General features: G+C 42.0%; 1 protein-coding gene across 1 annotated transcript in view; it reads right to left on the bottom strand.

The window, feature by feature from the left end:
- Positions 1-5,546: 5,546 nt before the first annotated feature.
- Positions 5,547-22,514, bottom strand: part of LOC109373994 (carbonic anhydrase-related protein 10-like) — a 413,587-nt gene continuing 396,619 nt past the window's right edge. The window contains exon 5 of the mRNA XM_019628258.1: positions 5,547-5,825. Within this exon, the coding sequence (XP_019483803.1) occupies positions 5,598-5,825 (228 nt within the window). The 3' untranslated portion in view covers positions 5,547-5,597. The remainder of the gene's footprint in view (positions 5,826-22,514) is intronic.

Genomic DNA, 22,514 nt, shown 5'->3' with positions numbered 1-22,514 from the left:
TTGATGCCTTGGACAGTCTTTACTGAAACAGTCCATTTTCAATTGAAATGAGGCTGTATATTTCCTGTGTAGTCAATGAATGCAATACACCCACAATTCCAGGAACCAAAGACTATAAGATTTGTGTTCCTGGGACATGAATAGTTGACTGAGTTATTGATTTAATGATTGAATGACTTCTTCCGCAAACCCACTGTATGTTGTTCACTGTGCTACGTGCATGGTGTACAAAGAATAGTAAAAAATTCCTGTCCTTAAGGAATTTACCAAGATCACTTATTCCTTTATTTGGAAAACATTTATGGGCTCTGTCCTCATGTGTCAGACAATGTATGAGGTGCTGGGAACACAGCGATGATCAAGATAAAATTCCTAACAACAAAGAACTACGGTTCCAATAGAAATGAGAGGAGGCAGTTATAAAATCTACAGTGATGGGTAATTTAATAGATTGGGGTTGGCAAACTTTTTCTGTAAAAGGCCAGGTAGTGAGAATTTTGGCCTTTGCAAGCCACATATGGTCTCTGCTGCATCTTCTTTTTTAAAAAACAGTTCTTTAAAAATGTAAACCATTCTTAGCTGCTGGGCTGAATTTGGCCAACAGGCTATGGTTTGTGGACTCTTGTAACAGATGGATATATAGGATTCTCTAGAAATAAAGAGGAGGCAGCACTTTGCTGTCTGGGAGAAGGCAAGGGGGCTTGGAAAGGTATACAGGGGAGCAGGGGGTGGTGCTGTGCTGGATGCGGGGGGAGAGAGATGGAGCTGGCATTCAGGGTAAAGGGAACAGTTTTACCATGACACCCAAATAGCTCCCTATATGTACTAGCCGTGTACCTGTTATTCCTAAACATCCCAATTCTCTTTCACCCTCAACCCTCCAATTGTGCCAACAGAGCACGTCTACCAGGAGGTCCCAGTCTCACAGCAAAGTGCTAATTAAATGGATGGAGCACTTCCCACCAGAGCTAGTCAATGCCCGATGGGGCCTTGGTTCTCAGTTGCATGTTCCTCAGCACTTTTCATACCCTAGTACACTTCAGGCTAATTTGGTGGTAGTTGCTTATTCCTACAAATTTGTTTTGCTTTCATGAAACCAGCCTCTCAATAATGCAAATAATTGATTCCTTTAAGAGGACAGTCCTGCTTTTTCTGTTGTTTAGTCTCAGTTGTTAGCTCTAAGATAATTGTTTTCTATATTTTGATTTGGAGCCACTAAATACTGGGATGTCAGAAAAGCCATGACGTATTTTTTTCTATGTTTTTCGTTGCAAAAATGCATCATGACTTTTCCGACAACCATATATATATATTTTTTTTCACATGACTTTAATTCCCTCCTTTTAAACAAATCTCATCTATGTCACCATAGCAACAGTTATGGACTTTTTCCTCCCTCAGATGTGTTTGAGCAGAATCAGTGACTCAGGATGCTGAGACTTGATGGATTGATGTGTTTCTACCCCACTTTCAGAGGGAGCAGTAACTGTGCCAGGCCACACAGCTGTTCATCCACTCCCCTCTTAATACAATCCAGAGAGAGCTATTTCATAATCCCCTTCTGGAACAATCCTCAAATATAATCCACCTTACATTGTATTATAAATATATGTATCTCTCAATAGCCTGATGCTTCTCTGGGCAGGAGCTGGGCTGTGGAACTCAGCACACAGCAGAAGCACATAGCCATGTGAAGAGTGGGTAAAATAAACAGGAGGCTCTGGCCACAGGTACCCCGTGAAGTGGTTGGTACGGTTCTCAGGGTACCTCCTTACCCTTTTAAAAAGAAGAGTCTAAGGAAGGTTTTTAAATTAAATATTTCCAATTTCCCCCAAATAAGGAAGATTCTTCTTGTCTGGCCTCACAACTGCAACTTAATCCACAGGCATGATTCTTTTCAAATATTATCTTTTGCCTGGTTACTATTTTTGTTTCTTTTTCGTAAATACTCTACTTTATACTGGACATTAATCTCACCACTTAGACATGATTAGCAAGCTAAGGGTCTTACTTATTAAAAACAGTCAATTTTCCCTTCTTGAAAAAATCGAGACATTTGAATCCCTGAATATGCTCATTTATCACCAACCCTCAACAAGGCATCCAGGAGTTCTCTGTGTAGGACATGAATAATTTTTATAAAAAACACAGTTGCTGACTGTGTTGTACATCCATGCAGCTTTATAAAACAAAGCAAATGATTACCATCAATTACAATAACCTCACTAGACAAGACTGCAATTAATCTACAACTCTTCAGATAACGACTGTGCCAAGGAAAATGCTTGGCATTAATTGACTTATCACGATCAGCAATGATAGATGGGGCAGATGGCAATGTGATTATTCATTGTCAACAAAATAAACACATGCTTTGTTGCTTGAAGTGTCTACTTGGGTCTTCTCAGTGCATAGCCAAAAGCAAAGGCCAAAGGTGGCTTTGAAGATAGCACAAAATAAAACTAAAACGTTAACCTACAGGATGTAATATATTTACGTCAACTGGGGCTGACTGCGAGTAGAATCAGATTGATGGACACTTTCTATAAGGAAATTGTGGATTGTGTACAATTTTGGTATTAGAAGGTGCATGAAAACTAAAAGGATCTGAGTCATTTTTACAAAGTCCTCAAATTCAATTCCATGCTTAACAATTACAGTGATGGGAATTCACTATTTTCAGAGACAAACTCATTCCATCGTTTGATAGCTCTCATTGTTAGGACATATATTTAGCTGAACTCTGTCTTCCTGGAATTTCCACCCACTGACCCTGGGTCTTTTCTCTTATACCACAAAGAAGACACCAAATTTTTGTGCTTGCTAAAGCCCTTTAACTACCTCGAAGGACATATGCCTATCGAACTTTTCATGACATTGTTTTGGCAGTCCCAACTTTCTGATTTCTTGCACCAAAACCAACACCCCTTTACAGACCAGCCGTACTAAGACCACTCATACTGAGACTGAGGAGCTTGTAAAGAAATATGACACAGCAGCCTTGGTCTACCCAGGGCACGGTCTAACTGTACTTACGCTGAGGCTAATGTTCAAGCTTGCCTTGGAGCAATGGATGTGTGTGTGTGGCAACCTGCTTGGGAAGCTGTTCTCCAAATCCCAATCAACTAGAGAGCATCCAGCTTTGCCATTTCCAGGGGGCAACTACCTCTGGGTACCCCTTTTCAAATTTTTCTGCTTTGTTGATTAAGTCCTCAATGTTTAAAAAACTGGGAGAATTCAGGCAAAGCCTGAGCTGAAAATGGCACAGTGGTCACTAACCAAAATCTCTTGGGGGAATTCTTACAAATTCACCTACCTGGACCCCATTCCTGGATTCTGATTCAGTTGCTATGGGAGAAGGACTCAAAGGTAAGTATTTTGATAATGATCTCCAGTTAATTCTGATTTGCAACTGTGTTTAAATGCTTTCTTCATTGAGAACATTTAATAATGTATGATTGAGGGAGTGCTTCACAAATCTCATCGTCAGCCTGTCCTGGGAGCTTTTAGACATTCCTTAGAGTGTCTGATACCTGTGGTCTGGGGTGGGTCTAGTAAAATTAATGCCTTGATAGATCAAATTGTTACATGCTTCCCTTAGGATTTTGGAAGCACTCACCTACTCCAAAATTATAGTTCATATACAAATTACAAAGCACCCTTATTAGATATTGAAGAAACAAGCAACTCTAAGGAATTCTACAATGTTAGATTTTAGCCAAGTAACCGTCTATATGTTTTCACTCATTCATTGAATAACTTGATTCATTTTTACTCTAAGGCAACATTGTGTTGGCAATGGAATACAACAGTACCCAGTGATATTGTGAGAGGCACTGGAATACATCAGTATCCAGAAAAACAAAGAAATAACAGCAAATGAATGAGCACGTCAACAAATAAAATAATCACAAATCTTAAAATCATATGTGTTTTTAAAAGGAAGAGTTGATCTAATTTTGAATCTTCTCTAATTTGGACTGGCAGTCTCCAGTCACTCTCAACTCATGAGTTGTTGTGGTGCTCTAGTCTAGGATCAGTAACTTCTGGGAGTTTTCCATAACAGTGCCTTTGGCAGACCTCCCTAATCAATCCCAGCATTGTTTTTCCTACAGATCCAGGAAGGAGACTCATATTTCAGTTCAATGCAGTCCTCTGCACAGCCATCACTAATAGATCAGAGATGAAATCTACCTGCCACTTCCCCAACTCACAGTGCTCTGACACACCTTGGTGTCTTTGTGGTTCCTTATTTCCTGCGTACCTTTGTTGTCTATCAACCATTGAGTACTAGTGCTCCTTATATCTGGAATCCCACTTAATTTTCAAAACAACTTTGTGAGCTGTCTAACTCAGTCTTAGAAGGATCAACTAACCATCTCAAGATCACACAATTAGTGTGTATCAAAGCAGGAGGTACAAACTCAGGTTATTTGACTTGAAATCTGAAGTGTTTAAAATTGTTCTGCCTTACCCACCTTCTCAGTCCAGTTCAAAGGGCACCTCTTCTCTGAAGCTTCCCCTGGCTCCTTCAAGTAAAATTCGTCAACTCTTTTGAGCTGGTACATCTCCATTACAGCATGACATTATACTTTAATGATGTGAATATAGCAATCTTTGAGCTCCTCTGGGGTAGGAGCTCTGTTTCTTTTTCTGTTTGTTTGTTTCAAAATCTCTGTATCCCTGGTAACTAGCAGAATACCTAGGTAGGTTCCCAGTGTTTTGAACAATCATTAAAATCTGGCCACTGGACTCATTAAGGCCGTGCATCTTTTTCAGTGTATGGCCTCACTATATGAAAAACTTTGCCCAGTTTAAACATGCTCTTGATTAGAAAAACTTAAAAAGACCAAGTCGATCATGAGATACATATTTCTGTTACTTCAAAGCTGTCTTGATATCAGCTACTGAAGACTCTTAAACAGAAACCTAGTATAGGATATTTAGCATATAAGGGCCCCTGGCCCCTAGTTGATAACCATCCTCATCAAGTAAGAGAGGTAAAACAGGTCAAATACACTTTGCCCCGCTTGTCAAGTGTCATAACACAGATACCATCTGTTTAAACTGTAGCGTTCATCCTGCAATTGAAACTGGCTTGGCGCGCTGCTGTGGCCTGCTCTGTCTACGTTGATGGTGGCACACAGTGATGCTCACTGCTAATGGTTGCACATGAAGCTCAGGCAGACTAGTTAGCTGCCTGGCATTTATTTCACAGTAGATTCTAGTTTTGTGCAAATAATGCCCGTTCTACCGGAAGGGAGAATGACGGAATCTATGCTGTCATAGGTGACATATGAGAGGCTGGTTGCCCAGATAGGAGTAAGTGAGGATGTATATGAAAAGGAAGGGGTTGGAGCTGAAATAATGCTCCAGAGATATTTTCGGGCATGAGTCACAAGAGAAGTACACCAATGTCTCAGAGAAAATATTGTTTGATTGTGGCCTTCCCTGGAACACAGTGGAAGCTTCTTATAGGCGTCCATGTCAACTTGCAAAAAAGACAGATGGAGAAAGGCGGCAAAGACCTTCTTAGATTCCAGAGAAATCTTTTATTTTGTCATCCTACCATGTATATACACAGGCGCCAAATCTCATTAATTAGCACTTAACCTTAGTACTGCAACAACCCCACCTACCTCCCCAGAGAAGGCTTGTCCATTGAGGAGGTGCTCCGACCCTTGGCTGTCCTCACTCCCAAAGTGGAGCCGTATTTCCTCCAGCCGATGGCTGTATGTCATGGGCCCTCCTGAGATGTTGACCAAGTGCTCCTTGTCCAGGCGCAGGGACACATGTCTCCCAGTGTTGTACATGGTCCCACTGACCTGCAAGGCAATGGAAAACAGGTCAAGCAAGGCTCCCCCTCATGCTATTTCTCACCAACCCCAGTATGCTGCTCAGATCAATGCCTTTTGTCTCCTCTTGATGGGAAGACATCAAGCTAAATCCACATGTGGAGTAGGGAGTGGCAGCCTCCTCAGAGGGCATTCCTGCCCTACCTGGATTTTGTAGTACTTTCTGTGAGGCAGAAACCACATCATTTAGGAAGTTCAGGTAGAAACTCAAAGGAGACCTCATCAATGGTGACTAACATTTTGGACATTGCACCTTATAAAAAATTAACTTGTCTTCTTACCAGAAGTATTTGCAAAGTAGAGATTGCTGCAAAAGTTAAAATCTCAGGTGTGAGAAACTGCAGGAAGCAGTTAGTAGAATGAGATGTTACAAAGGCCGACTGAGAGACAAAGAGATCAAAATGGGTGAATGAGGGAAAACCCTAGGGAGAGACTGAAGGCTTAAATCTGAAGTCTTAAGCGTCCAGTCTGATGTGTCTGGTTAGGTCCCTCTCTCACCCCTGCAACCAAACAGTGCACAGAATGAGAACTCGGATCCTTCCCCACAGCTTGTGGCCACAGTGCTAAGCTGAGGAGATTCATATACGCTTCCCTGTTCACAGAGCCCCAGACTTACTCCTCACTCCCCACTCCATCTTGCCTCAGCCCTTGCAAGCTGCTAACCTTACTGCCTGGCATTCCTTTTCCTTCTTTCTCCTTTGAACTTGATATTCAGCTTCATTTTCCTGACTATGACTTCAGCGCCTCTCAACATTTGATTCTAGAACACTGATTCCTACCTGTGGACTCTCCTGTGTTAGTCTCCAGGGCTGGCTTAGCTCAAGGAGCAGATAGAAAATGTAAGGAAGATTTTGCATGGGTCTGGGTGGAACATGTCTGGGCTATTGGATGCTGAGCTACTTGGATTTTCTTCTTGCTTACTCTGACTCCTTTGGGCTCACCCTTCTGCCCTATGGATTCTGTAAGGGCTTCACATAACTTCTGATACCTTTCTTTTTCTTTTTTTAAAAATTAGTTTCAGGTGTACAAAACAGTGCAATAGTTATACTTTTTACCCCTCACAAAGTGACAGCCCCACTCCCTCAATCCACCGCCTACTCCCCACCTCCACATCATACATATCTATTACAATTCCATTGACTCCACGCCCCACACTATACCCCATATCCCATGACTATATATATGTGTGTGTGTGTATATATATATATATATATATATATATATATATATATATATATAATTATATTTGACATACAATATTATTCAACATCAGCTTCAGGTGTACAGTGCAGTGGTCAAGCCTCTACACTGTCCATGAAGCGGTCTCCCTAACAAGACATGTGACCATCTGACACCGTACAAAGTATTTACAACATTATTAATTATATTCCCTGAACTGTCTTTCATATCCCTGTGGCAATATTGTAGTTACCTATTTATGCTGTCTAATCCCTCCCCCTTCTCTCTTATCCCCACCCCCCTCCCATCTAGCAACCATAACTTCTGATACTGTTATAGTACCAGCCTTACCTGTCCCTCTACCCTTCTGACACTAATCTTGTGAATAATCAGTTAGTTCTGTGGTCTGCTCACTGTGGCAGAGGCAGTGATGCTTGCCACATACTCCATTGACTCATTCTTCTGCCATCTTGCGGTGAGGTGGAGCCCATGTGACTGGTGTTGGTCATGGGACATGACAAGAGTCACTTCCAGACTGAAACAATGAAAAGCTTATGCACGGTTCCTCAGTCTCTCTCTTCTCCTGTCACAACAACCAAGTGGGCGATGTGGGCGATGGAAAGGTAGTGCAGCCACAAGACGGAGCCTGTGTCACTCAGTCCCTGGCAGATTATGTGCACACTGCAAAAATAGCCAGATTTCTTTCCCTCCATGTAATTGCACACCTAACAATGTAACTTCGTAATTGTTGCCATCAAGGTAGGGGTCTATTTCTTCCCCCTTTGAATCTGGGCTGGCCTTATCACTTGCTTTGGTCAGTAGCATGTATCAATAGGTGCCATTTGCTAGTTCTGAGAGTAGGCCTCTAGAGGCCTTGCATGCTTTCTTGCTCCTTCTTGGAAACTTGAGACCACCATGCAAACAAGCCCGGGCTAGCCTGCTGGAGGATGATACCATAGTGAGGAGGGCCACCCCAAGAGAAGCAATCCTAGCCTAGCCAGTCCATAGATCATCCATGAGCTGACTGGCCCAGCCCAGATCAGCTTAGCCTGGCCCAGACCAGAAGAACTGCTCACAGACTTGGAAGTGAAATAATTGGTTGTTGTAAATCTCTAAGTTTTGGGTCTGTGTGTCATGTAGCAAAAGCTAAATGATATACACTATGTCAATCATCTTCTCTCTCCCGTGAATCTGGAACAATCGACAGAAACTCTGGAATGTCTCTGTTGAGTACTTGAACTAGAAAGTCATACGGGGCCCAGACAGTCAACCTGCTAAGCAGCTGGAAAGTCAGGTCCGAGAGAGAGAAAAAACAGCAGATGTGCCAATAGTGACAGAGGAAACCACACAGGCCAAGAGAATTGGAGAGAATACTTACTTGACCTTCAAATACCCTTTGTGCCTCCTTATTCCAGTTTCTTCACGAAGCCTGAGCTATACTTTCTCAGGTACTTTAACAACAAATACATTTTTTTCTTAAGTTACGTAGTCCCTGCAACCAGATGATCCCTGTCAAAGACTCCACTCCTGTTTCCAGTCTCAAATAAATATATATGCAGTCAGTATGCAATAATGAGAACTTGTCTTTGTTCATGTCCCAATTCATGACTTCCTTTACAATAAAATGGTTAGGCATACATTTGTGTTTGACATGGCATCCATCTTTAAGCGAAATTTATTTTTTTCTAATGATTAAGATAATATACTGGCATTATATATGGCTTAGAAGATATAAAACAGCTCAAGGAGATAAAACTCAGCCACAATTCCACTTTATCAACAACCATCACAATATTTTGGTATATATACTCTTCACACTCATAGCTATATATACCCATTTTTCAATGACATCATTTTATGTGTGAATAACAAATGGTTTTTTTACATATATAACTTTATATATAAATATATAAATCATATATCATATATTAACATAGTATTAATGTATAATACCATAATAAATATTGGGTTGTCGGAAAAGTCATGATGCATATTTTTCTATGTTTTTCATTGCAAAAATGCGCCATGACTTTTCCGACAACCCAATATATATTATTTTTACTAACTTTGGAATGGTTGCATAATATTCCACTATAAAAATATAAATATATAACTTATTGTTAAATCTTTATATCCCCTCCACTTTTTCACTATTGTAAAAAAAAAAATAATGCAATGAGCATCCTCATAGATATTTTTACTAAAACAGATATTTCATTAGGCAAATTCTGGGCATAATGGTGTACCCATTTTTACAGTTCTTATTATCTAGTGCTGAACCCATCTGCTGTGGAGAGTAGATCCCACAGAGCAGGGCTGGATCTAATCCCTTTCAAATGACATTAAGAACAGAACCATGAGATTCAAGCAGTTACATCCATAGGCACTTATGGTCAGCAAGGCAGGATGAGAGGCACTGCTCCGAATTCTTACAGGACATACGTTTTGTCCCATTGGATGGGTATCCTGGGTTTCCCTGCACTTCTAGAAATCCTTTCATCTGTGTCTGTCTAATAATGTTCCTAAGAAAATTGCTGCCCACTGAAGCAAGGCAGGAACCGTGTCACATGCTTGTCTGCATTTTCCCAGAACTTAGAAAACACACTGGCACATAGCCGATGGAAAAATCAAGGACTCTTGAGTCAAAAGATTCCCAATCTGCCTCTCGGTGACCTTGGATAGTTCAGAAAATTTCTTGAAGCCTCAGTTTCTTTAACTGTAAAGTAGAGACATGAAAATTTCCCCCCTGAAAATGAGGAATATAAAAGCTATAAGGCATATAGAAAACAAATATCCAAATGATAGAAATACATCTCTCCTTATCAGTAATTACTTTAAATGTAAATGGATTCCATTTGTATGAGGTACCTGGGATAGTCAAAACCACAGAGATAGAAAGTGCAACAGTGGTTGCCAGGGGCTGAGGGGAGGGAGGAATGGGGAGTTAGTGCTTAATGGGTACAGGGAATCAGTTTTGCAACATGAAAAGAGTTCTGGAGATTGATAGTGGTGATGGTTGTACAACAATATGAATGTTTAACTTAATAACACTAAAATTGCACACGTAAAAATGGTTAGGATGATAAATTTTATATTTGTATTTTACCACAATAAAAAAAGGGGGAGGGAATATCCCCCATGAGGTGGTTGTGAGAATTAAATAAATGATACATATAATTTTCATGCTTTTCCTTCCCCTACTTTTGACTTATTGCATGGGTGCCTCGCTGATGCTAAAGGACCCATGTTGATTTTACCTACTTCCCAGAACCCAGCGGAAAATAGTGCTGCTTGCTGAACATCACAATAAAGAACTTTAACTGACTTTTGTACATTGTGATCTCACTCGTCTACCATTTCAGATTTTAAAGCTCCAGGGTAATCAGGAATAAACCATTATCCCTTTCAGCTCCTCCACTCCACTTCCACACCCTATTCTGCTTACATGTCTCTATATTCATTCATTCATTCATTCATTCATTCATTCATTCATTCATTCGTTCTTTTGTCAGTAATTCATAAACTATTCAATGTATGTGACTATGTGCTAAGAACTGGGAATTACATGACATAAAACCAGGCACAGTCCTGCCCTCATGGAACTCACACTCTCCATTATGTAGAGACCAGAGTGGAGGAAGGGAGTGATGGGGAATCCATCTAAAATTCTACCATTTGCCTATGTGTTCTTACAATTAGATGCAACACCCCCTAGATCCCCCACCCCCTTCCCTAGACATCGAAATAACATTAATTTGTATTAATCAAAAGCAGCTGTGTAGCCAGGGTATGGTTTGTTGCACTTTAATTTAAAAATAAAGGCTTGACAACATTATGTATGATATCTAATGGTACATCTGCACTGTAGTAATTAACACTGCAGCAGTGTCATTTCATCTGTAATGCTAATTACTGTGTTTCCAATGAACTACTTTGGTGCACAGTACGTTGAAAAAACTTGTACGATGCAGACCAGGAAAGAGAGCCGCATGGAGAAGCTGATGCTGCAGGGAATATCCAGGTTGCCTCTGGCTGCCCCGCAGTTCTCCTTTTTGTTGTATTTTAATCCACTGCAACATGAGATGAGAGATGGATGTGATGCCCATTTTACAAATGAGGGAATTAAGTGCAGTTGGTGAATGCTCAGCGACTTTTCCAGGATGGCACAGCTGGCAGTGGGGGCGAACCCAGCTCGTCTGATTCCAAGCCTGATGAGAGCAAATGCCAAGTCTCTCAGTTCATTTCAGATGGAAACCAGGTCAGGGATTTTCATTTCTTCTCCAGGTGGGCGCTTCAGGGCGGCGGCAGGGACAGACGCAAGCGAGATTCTTTTTCAGGAATGTAGAGAACTGGAATGGATACTTGGCAGACGAAGTTCATCCCCGCCCCGGAGGCCTGGAGAAACCTGAAGGTCACAGAAGTCCCTCAGTTTCTTCACCTGCAGACATTTCCACTGGTTTGACACAGGGTGGGTCTCTGTGTATTGAGGGAAGTGGGTAACGGATGCTCCATAGATACACCTGCCAACATTACAGGTCAATCAACATTATCTTGAAACCATCTAAAAGCAACGTGTTCTTCTGCAAAGCAAACAATTTACGCCCCCACCGCTGCTCATTCATTTTGTAAAATTGGATGTCCTCGCATAGCAAATCCAGTGCTTCGCAGCAGCTCACGATTAGCGAGGGCCTCTTATTAATGGACTCATCTCCTCTTTCATTCTGGTGATGCTGCTCTATTAGCGGCAAACAAATTTGCTCAGTGTGCTTTCAAGGTAAAGCGAATTTTCATTCTTTGACAATCAGCAACAATCCTGTTCATAATAGTAGACATCTTGGTTTAGAATCCTTCCTTGGTGTCAGATACGGTGCTAAGTTCTGAACCTGAAATGAATGAATCCTCACAATTTCTCCCTCACCAAACCCAGCACCAAATCCAGTGTGGTCCTCAGACCCATGCCACCTGTGTCCTCTTGGATGGGGACATATTGGGCTGACATCACATGAGGAGTGGATGCACCCCACAGGGCACACCTGTGCCTCTGGGCCTCTGTGGTGTTTTCCTGTCTAGAGGCAAACTGTCCATCTATGGGGGAGCCAGGGATTAACCCCACATATCTCTGGCTCTAAGGCTGTGCTTTTAACCACTGGAAATTACTAGACTGCACAGCTGATTCCCTAACAATGCAATGCAATATGACAGGTTTTCTTCAGACACGGGCTGATGGTGTAGGAACCCCACAGTGGTTTAGAGTTGAGGGTGTTTGGGATTATTTACTGTTGTAGTCAGGGTTCTCTAGAGAAACAGAATCAATAGGGTGTATATACGGGTATACATATAGAAAGACATTCATTTTAAGGAAGTGGCTTGTGTGATTATGGAGGCTGGCAAGTCCAAAATCTGTAGGGTGGGTCGGCAGGCTGGAGGGTCAGAGAAGAGTCCATGCTGCAGCTTAAGTCCAGAGGCTGCTGCTGCGGAATTCCTTCTTGCTCCAAGAAGGCTAGTCTTTTTGTTCTATGCTGACTTTCAAAGGATTGGGCGAGGCCCACCCATATCATGATGGGCAATCTGCTTTATTCAAAGCCCATGGATTTAAATGTTTATCTCATCCAAAAACACCCTCACGGAAACACCCAGGGTAATATCTGACCACATATTGCGATTCTATGGCCCAGCCAAGTTAATATACAAAATTAATCATCTTACTTATCCTCAAGTCTATGTGCTTTCTTTACTACATCTTGTCTAAATAGAGCTCAACCAGTTGTGCTGATATCACACATAACAGGCTGATCTATGTAATATATATATATATATATATATATATATATGGTATTTTTTACCTAACGTCATTTAAAAAGTCAGTTGCATTAAAACTGTTTTCCAAAGCTCAGTCATACAGAAGGAGAGCAAGTTTGAAATAATGTACTTCTGAATGATAGAACTGTAAAGAAACAATTTAACTTTTCTTGTCAAAAGCTATGTGCATAACAAGGTATATTTATTCTTGAGTCCACATGGGACCTCCAAGATGATTCTGGTGTATTCTGGTGATGATTCTAACTTCCTATTTCCAGGTGGAAAAAAAAGAGGAGGTATAGCTTTTTATTCAAAGATCCAATTCACAAAATAAACATATGGAAGATCTTTTGGCTTCATGGAAATAGCACTAGTAGGGTTGATGTTTACTGCAAACAGCTAAGCATGAGGAAACCTTGCCTTCAGAAATTCCAAAAGATTCAATAAGTAGTTACTTGCTTGGTGTGATATAGAGCTTCTGTGAGGTTTCCATTATATTCTTTCTGAAGGCAGTCTGACCCAAATCGCCTCTAATATACTCAGAGGTAATTCCCCACAGCTTAAATGGAAATGTAACACTACAAATGGAGGAGGGGAAAAAAATCCCAGTTGTGTAAAAGGAAGACATGGCCATATCTGACTTGCACAAGACCTACTTGGATTCTCAACACAGTTGGGACAGGCAGAGTGGGGGGAGCATTCACAAATTCTGAGGACTCACTCTGTCAGAGGGCGTGCCACTTTTCAGATTCAGGAGACTAGGTACAGATAGACTAAGAACCCTATTTAAAGGTACAAGGGGAGCAAGTGATGGGATCAGAACTCCAAAGAAGTATTTATGACCCCAAACTCATGGTCTTCCCTCAGAGAGCAACTTCAAAGCCACCGCAGAGAGGCTGCAGTCTGTTTCTCAGTGACCCTGTAACCTTTAGAAATTCAATAATGGTCTTTTTACTTATTTTTCTATACGGAGTTGGCACAGGCCCCATTCACTCGTAACATAGGAGTCCTGACATTCTTGCCTTTAGGATACAGTCTTACATAGCAGATTGTCTTTTACTGTAATTTGAGGGAATGTATTGGGCTGATGGATGTAACCCTAACATCCACAACAACAGCAGAGAGTATGGCATATTTCAGACCTTGTGCTTAGAAGCTTCATTTATCCTTGCACTGCCCGTATGAGGAAAGCATTATTATCCACATTTTACTGAGGAGGTGGCGACTCAAAGGGGTTAAATGACTCTACCTAAAGCTCCACAGTTAAAAATCAGCAGAGCCAGAATTCCTGCCCAGGCCTACTCGATTCCAAATTCTAAGCTCTTGGAAGAGAAGAAATCAGAAGCTGGTGGAAAGAATGTTGGAGAAATCATGTAGGTTATAAGTAACTTCTGGGTTTGGGGATAAACTCTTAAAGCCCAAATATGGTGCCCCCAAGGATGTACCAGGTCGGGTTTAATTTGATGAGGCCTGGCCTGAATACTTTTGGGGGTTTCTAGACTCAGGGCAGCAGGGGGAATCCTGATCTCCACTTGTTGAGAGTTGGATCACACCTGCTTATCCTAGTGTTGGCTTAACAACTGGGTGGCCGAGCCCAAGATGTTGGCACAGTGCCTAGAAGGGTTGGGGAAGAAGAACCGACAACCATGTCATATAAATTAGGTGTCCTTTCTTTGCAACCGAGGTTTCCTATTATGTGTCTCTGACTGCTCTGCTGAGGTGTGTAATAGGTCTTCTTTGAGTGTCATTAGTGAGCCTAAGAGATTTAAGAACACCACTTAGTCTGGTTTCCTGCAGAGTGGCTCGAGATGCCAAAGGGTTGATTTGCAAAGCAGAATGCAAGAAGCCAGTGGGCTGCTTATTCCCATACACACGCCGGAGGCATCACTGCAAGGAGAAACTGGATTCAAATCATTGGCCTCACTGCAGCGTAACATATACATGGATTGGCAACATTATGGTAGTGTGGATTCTAGAGCTAAAAGGACTTCAGAGATAATCAAGCCCAACCTCTTACTCAATCAACTAGGAAACAGACACACAGAGGTTAAGAGGCGTGTCTAGGATTGTATTAACAAGTAAGTGGCGGACCCAACACTAGAAATCAACCGATTGGCTGTTCCTTGCTCTGTGCAGCATATCTCTCTTCCTGTCCTTCTCTTGTTTTCCTTTACGTTATTGTATGGCGAGCATACCAACATAGAGTTAGAAATGCCTCAGTGCTAAGGGTGTGCATACACGAATACCATAATCCATAGAAAAATAGAAAAAAACTCCAGCCAGGCCCCTGGACGTACCATTTATATGACGTCATTCTTTTGTGTGTGGGGCTATTCTCAGTGCTTGCCCGTATGTTTTCTGCTATGTGGATTTCAGAGCAATGATTAGAAATGGAGGAGATTAGATGCTGAGAAGAGGGATGGAGGTAAAGGATATGGAGCATTAGGAGAAGGCATTTTTGCAACGCAGCTTTCAAAGAAAGCAGAAGATAAATATTTGGAGCTCGTGGGTTGGGCCTGTTAGGAAGAAAAGTGGCTGAGATGTGGGTAAGGCAGAAAATGAAACTCGACCAGAATAATCTGCTTTGAGTTACCATAGATGGAGTTGTGTAGGAGGGTTGAAGAAGTACTTCCAAGATCTCACCCACCACTCTTAATCCTGGAGGGTGGAGAGAGGTTTCTTCCTTAGGAATGCTAAATTTATTCCAGTCTTTCTCAAGCCCATACATCAGAGTCAGTCTGCTTTTCCTATGCAAAGAGTCTAGGGTTTTGGAGTCAAAATCTAAAAACCAGATCAAATGATCACATGGGCTGCTTATGATTATATTAATCCTAGTAAGATAAAAATTGAACCTATGTATGGTAATATTGACTCTTCAAACAATGGATAATTTGTTTGCAAACTCTACAGGGTTGCTAGGCAGCAACATTGTAGCAAAGCATCACTTGACCGTGATTGGTGCTGGTGGTTATGACAAGAGGTACAAAGAACAGGGATGAAAGAAGTTGCCTTGTCCACAAAGGTATGAGCTATGTGAAGAGAAAGCTCCTCAACCTCCATCTTCCTCAAGGAGACATTGGGCAGGTGGCTGCCATTAGGCTGGACATGTTCTTGTCACACACAGCTGTTGAAACAGAAGCCCTTCACCTACACCTCAGCCTTGCCCAGTCTCTGAACAGGGCGATGGGACCCCAGAGAATGGTGTCTGGAACGAGTTCTTCCATTATAGTCCTGGTATATGGGTTTCCAAGTGTGAGCACCATGTTCTACTTGTCTGTTGGGCTACCGTTCCCAAACAAAAATGTTATTAATTTCATATTCTCTTAATAATTTAATGTCTAAGTAAAATTGAAATTCAATAACTTGTCTTGTGTGTTTCCTTAGGTGCTTTGTGAACGTTTTAAATCCCAACACAACATTTGCAAGACAGGTGTGATCTTCACGTTTTCCAGATGAGATAACTGACAGCACCAAGAGGATTATGCGACTTGTCCAATGTCACATAACTTGTGGGTTCAAGTGCCAGAATTTGGACATAGACTCCCTGATTTCCAAGTTGGCCTCTTTCTGTTTCACTGCTTCTCCTGACCCTCAATAAGCAGGTCTTGTCTGTATCACCATTTCAGTTTGGGTTTCAGAATTAGTTCTCCAATTCCCCTACCAGGATGAAAACTCTGCTTTAAACCTTAGCCTGCTAAGACTTTGAGAGCCTGTAGAGTTCTTGTCAAGCCTCTCATTGCTGGTTGTCTGGATCCAATTTTTTTTTATTCTTTAGTGAATGGCTGGAGCCCTGGGCCAAGTGGGTAGAGCAACCAGAACCAACATGCATCAGCTGCTTGACCAGCAGAATTGCCCCTGATGGGGGCCCACCTTAGTTATCTGTTCTAGCTCAAATGAAGACTGGGTTGAGTACACACCTATAAATTTAAATATATTTATAATTATGTTTTTGGAAAAATAATACAGGCATGTTTGATTTACCTTTCCTGTTTCCTGATGTATCCCCCAGCACCTAAACAATACTTAGGTTCTATTTGTTGCAAAGAAATGGACAAGGTGACGCTTTCAGCATCATCTGGGTGCCTGGCCCCAGCTCCACCCTCAGTCTGACTCCGTAGGTCTGAGGTGGGACTCAGGAACTGCTATCATCCACTTCTAGATGTCTCTTGATATTTATTTTAACCATGTCTGACAGATATTCAATGCTGGGGGGTGGGGACAGAGAAGTTTGTTTTAATCCTTTTCCCATCCTCCATGCCTTAAGGAGTTGCTTTGAAATGATAAAGACAATAGCATTAAGGCTCTTTTTAAATATTATATATATAGTGGGTTATACATGACTCATCTTCAGGCCATCATTTCCCCCTAAGCTGTGAAAATTCAAGGTTAGGCCACCTTAATTAGCATATTAAAACTTGCCCTAGAAAAGTTATGTCTAGCTTAAAGTCCTTTATTTAAATCCCAGAGTCACAAGGCTTCAGGTCCATAATTCCCTATCTCCAGTTATTTCACCTCCAAAGGGAAAAAAGCCATTTAAGGAGAGCCCAGTGGGACACAGTGGCACACAGGTATTAGCAGAGCACATAGGTCACTTTCTCCACAGTCCCCCACGTGGGTGCCACTGGTCCCACTGGCCATGTTACAATCCTTGACGCCATTTTTTTCCCCAAAGATATTAGAGACAGCAAATTCTTCAGCTCATTCTTTACAGGGTCATTATTTAACGTTATGTCCCAGTGTCTTTGCTCCAATGGAGTCTCATCCACTGCAAGCTGCCACCCTCTCGGACATACTCAAATACCCACAAGTGGTCCACAGGTCATGTGAATAGGGGAGACACGTGAAGTATGAGATAACAGGGAGCGGCAGAGACTGTGGGGTACTGCTTCTTGGATATCTCTGGAAGGGTATATAGAAGACTGGGGAGGTACTTGCCTCCAGGGGAAAAACCAAGAGCAAGTGGGAAAGGGGGGGCAGGGGTGTCAGACTCACTTTCCATCTTGTGCCCTTTTGCAGTGTTCACATTTTAAAAGAAAGCAAAATGATGTTTTCAAAGTCCAGAGTGCTCACCATTACACCATGGGACCTGATTTTTCAAATGAAATAAGATGCTCTGTAGGCAATCACATCTGACGCTAAATCTGGGTTGTGGTACAACTGTGATGATGTGGGCCCAGAGCGAGTCTAGAGCAGCTGTCCACTAGAAATAGAAAGCAAGCTATGCAGGCAATTTTCAATTTTCTAGTAGCTACTTGAAAAAAACCCCAAACAGTGACATTAACATTAAGAATATACTCCCATTGATAGATGAATGGAAAAAAAAAAAGATGTCATATATACAGTGATCCCTGAACAATATGGGTTTGAACTATGTGGGTCCACATATACATAATTTTTTTCAACAAATATAGTCAATTTACCTTTTCTTCCTTATGATTTTCTTAACACTTTCTTTTCTCTAGCTTACATTATTGTAAGAATACAGTCTACCATATATGTAGCATACAGAATACATGTTAATCGGCTTTTTTCTGTTATTGGTAAGGCTTTAGGCAACAGTAGGCTCTTAGTAGTTAAGTTTTTGGAAAGTCAAAAGTTATACATGGATTTTCGACTGTGTGGAGGGGTCAGCGCCCTAACCCTCGCATTGTTCAAGGGTCAACTGTATATACAATGGAATATTATTCAGCCATTAAAAAGAATAAAATTTTGCCACTTGCAACAACATGGATGGACCCAGAGGGTATTATGTTAAGTGAAATAAGTCAGACAGAGAAAGACACATACTGTATGATTTCACATATATGTGAAATCAAAAAAGCAAAAGAAGCAAGCCAACAAAACAAAACAGAAACACTCACAGATACAGGAAACAATGAGCTAGTGATTACTAGAGTGGGGAGGGGTTGAGGTGGGTGGATGAAATAGGTGAACAAGATTAGGAGGTATAAACTTCCAGTTGTAAAATAAGTAAGTCATGGAGATGTAATGTACAGCATAGGGAATACAGTCAATAATATTGTACTAACTTTGTATGGTGATATATGGTAATGAGACATTGTGGTAACCATTTTGCAATGTATACAAATATAGAATCACTCTGATGTACACCTGAAACCAAGAGGCTGTTGTACGCCAATTGTACTTCAATTAAAAAAGAATATATTTCATTTAGCCCAATATATCCAAAATATTATTTCAACATGTAACCTATACAAAAATCCTTATTGGGATGTTTTACATTATTTTTTTTCACAATGTCTTTGAAATTCAATATGTATTTTCCATGCGGAGCACATCCTAATTCGATTCCCCACATTTCAAGTAGTCAATAACCACATGTGGTTGGTTAGTGGCTACCATACTGAACAGTGTGGCTGGGTCAGTCTTCCTTTCCAGCCTGTTCTCCCTCATGCAGGCAGAGCCATATTAAGGAGTGGGCGGCCTGGGCAGCTGCAGAGGGTGCTAGACTCTGGAGCACTGAACACCCCAGGAATAAACTAGGAATATAGTGCCAGTAACTTGTATCTGTTTCCCACCCAAGTAGAGACTTCCCTATCTGTTCAAGTTATTCTCTCTCTCTCTCTCTCTCTCTCTCTCTCTCTCTCTCTCTCTCTCTCTNGCCCCAGCCTGCAAATCAATCTGTTTGGCTATTACATTCTGTTGGGTAGGGTGGCAATACAACACTGGGTTGGCAGAGGGGGGTGGGTGGAAAGCTTGCTTCATTCAAAGCTTGCTTCTAGGCTGAAGGCCATGACCAGAGCCCAGGTTTCTCAGACAATGAATAGTTTTTATTTATTTATTTGTAAAGAAAGGCCAGGAAAGAATACAGGCTGCCAGCTAGCCTAGGAGTGTGTAGGTTCTAAATAAGAGCTTATATTTTCATAGCACTTTTCAGAGCGCTTACACCTACCCTGACCCACTTGACCTTCCAACAATGGTACTTATTCTCATCCTGTTACAGATGCATAAGATGCCCAGGACTTGGGGGACCCTTGTTCCCCATGCCTCCAGACTCACAAGGAAGGAATGTTCCCACACCAAACACTTCTGTTCCCTCTGCCCCCTTCTCCCTCCTCCCTAAGCATGGGGCGGGGATGGGTGAGGGGGGCTGAGTTCTCTCTCTGATTGGAGACTTTGAGAGAGAGAAATGGGCCTCCAAATCTCGGTGCCCTACTTTCCGGCTCAGAATGGCCAGCCTACTGAGGAGAGGACTCTTGTTGGTTTTCTTGGCTATGCTGGGACCTCCATGGTAAAGACTTGTCCCCTCTAAGGTCAGGCCTATGGTTTAGAAGGTTAAGTTCAACATGGGGCAATGTGGTGGGTGATGTTGTCAAACTCACACTGTAGCACACGTTAGCCACATCCTCCTGCATTAAGAAAGCTGACATTTTAGTCTCCAACTATCTGACTCCAGGGTTTATTTCTTACGTAACTTAAATCTTGCAGGATGCAAGGTGGGGGGTTAGGGAATGTTATTTATTAGCTCCTCAAACACAAATAAAAATATTCACACCCAAGATTAAATACTTACAGTCAGACTACTCTTCTATTTATGCCACACATATTTACCAGGGGCCTACTATGTGTCAGGGCATAGGTCTTAGAATGAATTGTCCTCATCCGGCATATATTTTAATGGTGGAGAAAGGCATTCAACAATTAAATGCACAATTACACTATAATAAGAGCTAAGCCAAGAAGGACAGGAGGGTGTAAGATGGGGGCCTGACAGAGTCTTGTCTGGAAATTGAAGGTTATCTTCATTGAGCAAGGGACATAAACTGAGCTTCGAGGGATGCACAGAAGGAGGCTGGCCAAAGTGTGTATGTGGAGAGGGCGTGAAGGTTGATCCCAGCACATGGTCCCTGGGAACCTGAAAGGAGGAAGGTGTGGCTAAAACTGAAAACTGGAAGGGACCTGGGGCACATGGCATTCAGCCAATTGTGCAGAATCCTGTGGGTCAGATTTAGGATAGCCTCGTTTTTTTCTAAGATCAATGGGAAGGCATTGAAAGGTTTTTTTTTAACAAGACTGTGATAAGTGGAGATTTGCAAAGAATGGATCAGAGTAGAGTAAAAACACAAGCCAGGACCCAAACTAGGAGGCCATCACCATAATCCAAATATGATATTAGAAGTAGAGACTCATCCTGTTGCAATGGAGATGGTTTAGGAATTGTAGTATGGGCTCCCCAAAGCAAACCCTATTTGGTTGAGGGATCAAGAAAGATGAGAGGACNTGTGTGTGTGTGTGTGTGTGTGTGTGTGTGTGTCTTGGGCTCAGGCAATCCAGCAGGAAAGTTGGGAACCCGGGAGTAGGGTTGGAGGGCTGAGATGACTCAGGCCTGCAGGGTGGATATCTGGAAAAATCAGGAGAGCCCTGAATTCATACCTGAAGAGAGGAGCTGAAGTGACTGCTCAGGGAGCAGTGCCAAATGGACATCCATGCTGAAAAGCCAGGGGGGCCTTTAGGTAAGGCGAACAGGATTCAGCAGAAAAATGGGAGTACAGGGCAGCAAAAGGGTACAGGACCCAGGCTCAGAAGCAAGAAAGGGTGCTGGAATGCATGCTGGTTCAGGGTTGCCCATGGAGTCAGTGTAAGAGGCACCAGGCACTTCATGGTGATGAGGCCAAGTGCAGCCCAGCCCAATGGGTGCCCCTCTAAGAGGCTCCACCTTGAGACAGCTCCTTTAATACCAAGGACCCCATAGTTAGGCTTGTTGGAATTGCTGAATTCTATAATCTGCACCCAAGAGTGAAAAGGTAACTTTTGTTGTAAAAGGTAGAAGTAGATGGAATGAATTTCACAAGTCTCCATGTGGCAGCAGATGGTCCTCTCACACGCTACCCACCATGATGGGAGGGAAGCTCTGCTTTGGAGGGAAAGAACCAGACAGGAAAGATGAGTGCTATTAACAGTCTTCAACTTGACTCCAATGGAGTGGATAGGTGACATAGTAAGAGAGAGGACAGCTCTTGGGGTCAGGTTCAAGTTCTGACTCCTCTGCTCTTAGCTGGGTGGTGCTAGGAAGGTCGCTTAACTTCTCGGTACTGTTGTTTCCTTTACTGACATGTAATTTGCCTGGCGATCTGTCTACTCCAAGGGAGATAGGAAGATAAACGAGTATGTCAGTTTGCTTATTTTTGCTTATTTTTTATTTCTCTAACACCAGAGATAAGAGAAATAGGTTACAAACAGAATCAGGGTTTTCTCCCTTAAAGCAATTCTTATCTATAATAGGACTTACCTAGGAAAGGAAGGTTGCTGTTAATTCGAGTGACTTGGAAATAAACTTGTGAAAAAGGGATTCTCCCATGAGTCAGAGGGCTGGAATGATAACACATTAATTAAAAAGTGTTTATTTAAAGTGACAAAAGGACGGTGCCAAGTTCAACCTTATGCAAACTCTTGCCAGAAGTCCCTCATGGGCAATGACTGGCAATGCTCGCCAGCTTGACCTGTCCTTGAAATGAGACTCCTGGTTGTCCAGGAGCTGTAGGAGGTGCCTTTGCAAAGAGTCTCCATTATTTAAAAAAAAAAAACAAAAAAAACTCCTCTTTGGCTTTTCACACGTAGTTTGTCTTAACCTTTGACTAAGTTCAACTAATGTGCACTGAGCACCTACTGCCTGCAGGTTAATTTTATACGTTCTGTCATTGAATCATCATCGTAATTACA

The sequence above is a fragment of the Hipposideros armiger genome, unplaced genomic scaffold (genome assembly GCF_001890085.2).
Source record: "Hipposideros armiger isolate ML-2016 unplaced genomic scaffold, ASM189008v1 scaffold_771, whole genome shotgun sequence".
Taxonomy (NCBI): Eukaryota; Metazoa; Chordata; class Mammalia; order Chiroptera; family Hipposideridae; genus Hipposideros; species Hipposideros armiger.
This window is presented reverse-complemented; position numbering and strand designations above follow the sequence as displayed.